Source organism: Henckelia pumila, chromosome 1 (genome assembly GCF_033568475.1).
Source record: "Henckelia pumila isolate YLH828 chromosome 1, ASM3356847v2, whole genome shotgun sequence".
NCBI classification, from domain to species: domain Eukaryota; kingdom Viridiplantae; phylum Streptophyta; class Magnoliopsida; order Lamiales; family Gesneriaceae; genus Henckelia; species Henckelia pumila.
This window is the reverse complement of record NC_133120.1, coordinates 133,321,675-133,329,551: the sequence shown is the minus strand read 5'-3', so window position 1 is coordinate 133,329,551 and position 7,877 is coordinate 133,321,675. Positions and strand designations below refer to the sequence as shown.

The window sequence follows — 7,877 nt, the reverse complement described above, 5'->3', positions numbered from 1 at the left end:
CACTTCATTTTCTGTAATTTTAGCTAGGGGCTCGGCCTCCACCCATTTAGAGAAATAGTCGACCGCGACCAATAAAAACTTTCTTTGCCCCGTGCTAACAGGGAATGGTCCTACAATATCCATTCCCCACTGATCAAAAGGACAAGCAGCTACTACTGCCTTCATGTATTCTACCGGTCTCCACTGTAAGTTAGCATGTCTCTGACAATTATAACATGAATTAACCAGAGCTGATGAGTCTTTTTGCATGGTAGGCCAGAAGAATCCTGCCAAAAGTGCTTTTCGAGCTAGGGCAAGACTGCCCAGGTGACTGCCACAAGATCCCTCATGAATTTCTCGCAACACATAATTGGCCTCATCCGGGCCCAAGCATTTTAACAAAGGCTGAGAGAAGGATCGCTTGAACATAATTTGATTGATCATGACAAAGCGGAGGGCCCTTCTTTTTATTTCCCTTGCTTTTTTATTATCGCTTGGCAGTTCTTTTGTAGTTAGATATTTGTGTATATCATACCTCCAATCCGCTTCTGGTACTTGGGCTAGCATGTCATCCAAAGTTTCCAGCTGGGACACGAGCTCCCGACCCGTGACAATGGGATCCGGTCGGTCACTCAAAGTGCTGGCTAAACGGGCCAAGTGGTCAGCCTTGATGTTCTCTGTTCGGGGAATTAGCTCTAATTTCAGATCTGTGAATCCTTCTTTGGCCTTGTCCAATGCATTGGCATATTTTCTCATTTTATCGTCTTTGATTTCAAACTTTCCATTGCCCTGTTGAATAGCTAATTGGGAATCGGAATATAGGATAGCTCGGGAAACCCCCAAATTCCGCGCTGCCTTAAGGCCGAGTAACAAGGCCTCGTATTCTGCTTCATTATTGGAGGCTCTGAAGTCTATTCTGATTGAAATTTTAGTCTCTTCACCCCAAGGTGAGATTATTACAATTCCTGCTCCGCTCCCGGACTTGCATGATGACCCATCTACAAAGATCTTCCATAGTTCTTCTTGTTCGAGCTGAATTGTTTCTGCCAAGAAATCAGCTAGGGCTTGGGCTTTTATAGCTGTTCGAGCTTCATATTTGATATCATACTCACTCAATTCTGTGATCCATCTGACCAGTCTACCCGATACATCTGGGTTAGCCGCGATCTTTCCCAAAGCACTATTGGTGAGTACAGTGATAGGATGTGAGAGAAAATAAGGCCTTAATTTTCTTGCTGTGATGATCAAAGCTAGAGCAAGCTTTTCCTGAGTCAGGTAATTGAGCTCGGGTCCCCTCAGGGCGTGACTGACGAAATATACGGGCCGATGATTTATTCCGTCCTTTTTGACAAGGACCGAACTGACTGCTCGGGGTGTAACTGCCAAATATAAGAACAATTCTTCCCCTTGGGTAGGTTTATTTAATACAGGTAATTGTTTTAAGTAAGCCTTCAAGTCTTGGAATGCTTTCTCACTTTCTTCATTCCATTCAAAATTCTTCATTTTCCTTAATGCTTTAAAGAAAGGGAGGCTTTTATCTGCCGATCTGCTTATAAATCGGGCCAGTGCTGTAATTCTTCCCGTTAATCTCTGTACTTCCTGTATATTCTTAGGGGAGCTCATAGAAATGATAGCTTGAACTTTTTCAGGATTAGCTTCTATTCCCCTTTGTGTGAACATATAACCCAAAAACTTTTCAGCTCGGACTCCGAAAGTACACTTGTTAGGGTTTAGCTTAAGCTTGTAGCGCTTCAGGGTCTGAAAGGTTCGAGTTAAGTCAGTAATAAACTGGTCCGTAGTTCGGGTCTTGACCAGAATGTCATCTACATAGACTTCGATATTCTTCCCAATTTGCTGCTCGAATACTTTATCCATCAGCCTTTGATATGTAGCCCCAGCATTTTTGAGCCCAAATGGCATAACTACGTAACAATATGTTCCTGTTGACGTCACAAAACTTACTTTATCCTTGTCCTCTCTGGCTAATGGGATTTGATGATATCCTTGATAGGCGTCCAAGAAACAGAGCAGCTCGTGTCCTGCTGTCGAATCGACAAGTTGATCAATTCTGGGTAACGGATAACAGTCCTTTGAACAAGCCTTGTTTAGATCCCGAAAATCCACGCACATGCGCCATTTGCCTGAGGACTTTGGCACCAGCACTATATTAGACAGCCAGGTCGGGAAGTAGATTTCCTCAATGTGTCCCGCTCTGAGTAATTCGTCCACTTGTTCCTTTATAACCGCATCCTTTTCAGGACCGAAGTGCCTTTTATTTTGGATAATAGGGCGACAACTCTTTATTATATTGAGTTTGTTCTCTGCCACTTCCCGATGTACCCCTGTCAGGTCGGAAATTGACCATGCAAAAACATCCTTATTTTTTTCCAAGAATTCCAGTAGCGGTTGCTTCAACCGTGTTTCAAGGGTGTGAGCAATTTTCACCACCCCAGAGGGAGGTGATATCATGATTTCCTCAATTTCTTCTTCAGTGGTGACAGATGTATCCTCTATCAAGTTGACTTTTTCCATCACAGAAAGTCCAGGTCTGCCAACATTATCAGTCCTGGCAACCTTTTGCTCTATTCTGACCTCCTCTACGTAACATTTGCGAGCTATGATTTGGTCTCATTCTACCTCACCAACCTCATTTCCCACCGGGAATTTTATTTTCTGATGCAGGGCTGATGCCACGGCCATGAAAGTGGTCATAGCAGGTCTGCGTATGGCATTGTAGGCAGACGGAGCGTCAACAATAATGAAACTCACAATCCTGGTTTTGCGGATGCTGCTTTTACCCAGAGTTAAGGGTAAATGCACTAACCCCACAGGTCGGATGGCATGACCTGTGAAACCAAAGAGTGATGTTACGACTGGTTCTATCTTGTACTGCCCCAAATCCATTTGACTTATTGCTTCCTGAAATAGAACGTTGACAGAGCTGCCTGAATCCACAAATATCCGGGCTACATCATAATTTGCGATCATAGCTCTTATTACTAGTGCGTCATTATGGTTGCTAGCCACCCCTTTCATATCTTCCGGTCCAAAAGAGAGGGTCGGGCCAGTATGGACAATCTGGCTGTCGATCTCCATATTCATTAACTTTCTGCTGCTAGTCTTCCTGGCTCGGTTGGAATCACCATCAGTAGGACCTCCAGAAATCATGTTGATAATTCCTCGAACGGGCGGGGCTGGTCTCTGATGAGCTCGGTCATCCCTGGGCTGTTCTTGATTGGGTTGGTTGAAATCTTCATGGGGAGGAGCAGTCCGGGCTCTTTGTCTTGACTTTCCTCCCTGTCCCCTGTTCGGGCGATACCTTTCCTGCCGAGTCAATATGTTTTTTAATTCAGAGTGTTGCTTATTATTCTTTCAATTTCTTGATCTAATTGACGACAGTCCTCTGTCGTATGCCCATACTCATTGTGAAAGTGACAATATTTATCTGATTCCCTATTACGAGGTCCCTTCTCAGCCCAGGGAGGCCTCTGCGTGAGTTTACGATCGTCACAAATTTGTAAAGCTCGTACTTTGTTCATGCGTAAAGGGGTTAAAGAAGTGAACTCTCCCAACAAAACGGGCCGGAATGGCTGTCCCATTCTCGAATTATTGTTAGGAACCCTATTACCCTTTGGACTTTTTGGTCGTTCCCTCTTCACAGCAGCTCTAGAAACCTGTATTTCTTCCATGTTGACATATTTCTCCGCTCGGGCGAGTAGTTCCTCGTATGTTTCCGCTGGTCTTTTTATTAGGGATTTGAGAAAATCTTTTGTATCCAGCCCTTGCATGAAGGCACTGATAAGCAGATCTGGTGTCGCAGTGGGTACCTCAAGAGCCAAGGCACTAAACCTGCGGATATATGCTCTCAAATTTTCATGCTCCCTTTGCTTGATTGCGAAGAGACTGAAAGTAGTAGTAGGATGTTTTTTGCTACTGGCGAAGTGGTGCACGAAGGATTTGCTAAAATCCTTGAATTCCTTGATCTCTCCGGAGCGTAACATATTGAGCCATTGCTGGGCTGGTCCTATGAGAGTAGTAAGAAAAGCCCGACACTTAATCTGATCAGAATATTTATGCAACAGAGCTGCATTCTCGAAGCACGCTAAATGGTCTTCAGGATCTCCCTTGCCATCATATTCTCCAACATGAGGCAATTTGAACTGCTTGGGGAGGTCGGCATCCAATATCTCCTGAGTAAAAGGAATGTTTCTGGTTGTGGTAGCTAGGTACCCGGCCTGCTTCTTCCTTAACTGCTCCATCTCCTCCTTCAACTTTTTGATCTCCTCGAGGTGGGCATTATGATCGAGGTGCGGAGGATTGGCCTCATCCCTTTCCGACAAAGCCCTCTGAACAGCCTGAGTTACTAACTCCTCTAAATTTGGGTGATTTCAATTCTGATTAGCCATCGAAACTCTTTTTCTTCAAATTCCCACAGACGGCGCCAATTGATGATGTAGAAATTTTACCTCGGGTTTGGTCTGGTAGAATGGATCCTCCAAATCCTTTAGAAAGTAGGTCGGGTCGGGTATGGCGGAACTGCACAAGCAAAAGCTAGGTCAAAGGGACGCCGAAAGTGTTTTCGGCGTGACCCCTCCGATGCCTAAGTCAGTGTCTTGAAGGCAGAGGGTATGATTAATGCGAAAACTGAGAGATATGAGTGCGTGAATGTAAAAGTGAGTAATGAATAATCCATACAACCATAACAGTACCTGTATTTATAGGAGAAAATAGAATAAGTTACCTAGTCGAATTATAACATATCCTGGACTAGGGCTCTTCATCCATTGGATCCTTCTTAAGTTTATCTCTATCTTGTGAATATTTGAGAAGATCCATACTTATCTCATATATATCAGAGTCTCACTTGAATTATAAAAAAGATGCGTGCGGCATACTAGGCCCAGCCCTGGTCGGCCCATAAAATACCAGTCCTGGTCATATCCAGTAGACCCATTATAAACGGGCTCGGGTTGAAATATTTTCTCGGGGTAACAGAGTTGAAAAAAAAAATTTAGAAAATGTGCTTTTGATTGAACATGAGAAACTGTTGGTTGAATAGTGAATATTTTTAAGCACGCGTGTTAGACTGGTGTAGTGTAACGATGTAATTGATGATGTTCGTATTTGTTTGACCATTGCACGACAATAGATGTTTGTTGATCATGATAGTGTCTTTGGATTCTTGATAGTTATTAGACATTGCATGTATGATCTTGGGCGTACTTATAAAATTTTTGAAAAACCTTTTGTTGAAAATTAAGTTAACTCCATCCGGGTTACGAGCAGAGATTGAAATCCTAATCTCTTGTTCTTGACTAAGTATGCGGATTCCATGAGGTTAATAAATTTAAAATTTTAAAGTAAAAATTTCATCCGGGCTTGGACAATGATTGAAATCCTAATCTTTGTTTCATATCTTAGTTTGCGGGTTAAATGGGATTGATGCTACATCCAGGCTATAGACAGGGGATTGAAATTTGAATCCTATCTTAGTTATATCTAAGTTTGCGGGTAATTATTATGGCTTATTAAAAATATCAGGTGCAAAATCCGGAGGTACGTAATTAATCTCAAGAAAGTGCATGTTTTTGGTTGGGATTGTTGAGATGATGGAGTGCTGGATTGTGATACTTGCATTGAATTGTCATAGGTCGCTAAGCATTCTTAGGACAGATTCTTTTGAAGTTGCATGAAACTGGAATAACATGACACACACTTTTACGTTAAACTGACAGTGTATTGTGAACAATTAAAAAGTTTTTGTGGTTTTTGTTGTTGAAGTTGAAACTTATCGGAGGCTATGTTATTCATGATTCATTCTTACTTATGTCGTTGTTTGCATATTGTTTTTGTATGTCTTGCTCGAGGGCGAGCAAGATTTAAATATGGGGGTGTTGATAAGTGCATTTTGTATGCATTATTTCGTGATAGGTTTATGTCTTTTTTGTGTGCATTCATATTATTTTTATGTGTTTTTATGTATTTTAGTGCATGTGTGTGTATTTCACTCCTCGGGTTGATTTTGTAGGAAAATGGATTTTTGAAGTGTGAATTACGGAGCAGCTTTGTTCAAAAAATCAAATTAAATTCTAGAGAAATCTAAATTCGATCTTCACCGTTTAGATTAAATTTCAGAATGTTTTTAAGCTGCTGTCCAAATTTCAGCTTGATCCGACGGCTAGATCTCGAAATATGGATTTTTGAAAATCGTCGCTTGGTGCAGAAAATTTGTACTGCGCGCGCGCGAGTCGGACGTCCAAACTTCTGTTTTTTAATGCTGTGCGCATGCGAGGCCTATGTTGCGCACGCGCGCGTGTTTCGGTGTCATATGTCTTCCGAAAAATCCTTGTTTTGAGAGGAAATTAACTGGTAGGCATTCCGGACCATATATATACAAGATATAACATATTTTTGGGGGTTTCAAAGTTCCAAAGCGCAGAACAGAGAAGGAGGCGGCTACGACATCCGAATAATTCTTTCTCTTTTCTTCTTTTTCTTTTTATTTATAGTTTTAATTATTGAGTAGTTTATTTTCAACCAAGACGGCGTGATTGGGTCGCACAAATTTATGTAGAAAACTTGGATGTTTGTTTGGGATTTTTCAGAGTTGATTTTATTTTATTGATTGCCAGATTTATATTTGTCTTGTGAATAGTCTGATCAACTGTTTGCTTGCATGTTAATCGATTCCAAGTCGACAGAGGAGGTATTGATTTCGATCACTCTGATAATTAACACATGGTAAAACCGATTAGAAATAGAATTCGGTTTCAGTGTGCGGTTTGGGTGTAAACTGAATTTTCACAAATATTTAATGCATTCAAATTTGATTAGAATTACGAAAGATTAGTTCATCAATATTTGAATAGGTTTGATTGTTTTAGAAATAGTCCTTTGAACAAGATAGGAGAATTCCCGTAATTTAAGATTAAATCTGAGTCCTGAATTGACTACTTGTTACATGATTTGTTCGGTACCTACGTGTGTCTTGGTTGTCTCGTTTTAATTATTTTTATCTTCAGTTATTTTAATTCTTATTTCTTTAGCAGTTTTTATTATAAATTTTTATTTTATTTAAATCAAATTTCTTTTTATTATTTTGTCTAGATTAAGTAAATAATTAATTCTTGAGAATTGACAACAGTCCCTGTGGGATCGATACTTGGACTCTTTGTCCACTTTACTATTACTTGACCTGGTACGCTTTCCAGTAGATTTATATCACACCGATTTAGCCGGTCAATCTCCCATTGCTTCAGGCTCAACATTTCGATCGTCTTTGACTGACAAAGTGCTGGAGATAAATGCAAGTCAGCAAATGCCTTGCGAAAATCTGCTGATGTGACACTCCATCACTCAACGAACATATACGAGGACACAGATCTCTACCACTTGCATGCTCATACCTCCTGCAAAAAATAAGTGGCCTTCATCTTCTGTTTCTCCGAGAAATGGAAATATAAAAAACAGCGCTACATTCGCTCCAACAAATCTTCCGCTACGTCTCGAGTCTCGCTTCCAGTCAACAGCTTAGGCCCCAATCGGGTAAACCTATGCAAGTTAAACCTATGATGATGGTGATATCGGGGATGCCTATGCTCCTCATCACCCCAATGCCCATCACTACCATCGTCCTAACTATCTATCTCTACAAATATAACCCACGTTAACCCAAATATAAACGACTATGTCCCAAAAATCTTAATGCATGCTTTGATACCATAAATATAGTGACCTGCCATGGATCACATACGTGACAAAACTAATAGCATGCAATTAAAATTAAACAAAAAAAACATAAAGAGTTAATTGTGAAAACTTAAACAAATGCTAATCTAGTAGAATAAAACCGGTAAATAACTGAAAACCCAAAAACAATAATAATACAACCCAGTAGA

General features: G+C 40.8%; 1 protein-coding gene across 1 annotated transcript; it reads right to left on the bottom strand.

Annotated features, from left to right (window-relative positions):
• Nucleotides 1-2,607: 2,607 nt before the first annotated feature.
• LOC140874035 (uncharacterized) lies at nucleotides 2,608-4,933 on the bottom strand. Its single transcript, XM_073277314.1, has 3 exons — nucleotides 4,906-4,933; nucleotides 3,510-4,351; nucleotides 2,608-3,303 (listed from the first exon to the last, which is right to left on the bottom strand). The coding sequence occupies exons 1-3, from the start codon at nucleotides 4,931-4,933 to the stop codon at nucleotides 2,608-2,610; spliced, it is 1,566 nt and encodes a 521-aa protein (XP_073133415.1).
• Between the last annotated feature and the right edge of the window lie 2,944 nt (nucleotides 4,934-7,877).

Bases quoted from the DNA above. Each gene is read 5' to 3' on its own strand.
- LOC140874035 (XM_073277314.1), bottom strand. From the start codon at position 4,933: ATGGGTCTACTGGATATGACCAGGACTG. The intron at 4,352-4,905 runs GTATTTTATGGG...ACCCAAATTTAG, and splicing joins ACTGGATATGACCAGGACTG to AGGAGTTAGTAACTCAGGCT. The intron at 3,304-3,509 runs GTACGAGCTTTA...TTGACTCGGCAG, and splicing joins CCCCTTTACGCATGAACAAA to GAAAGGTATCGCCCGAACAG.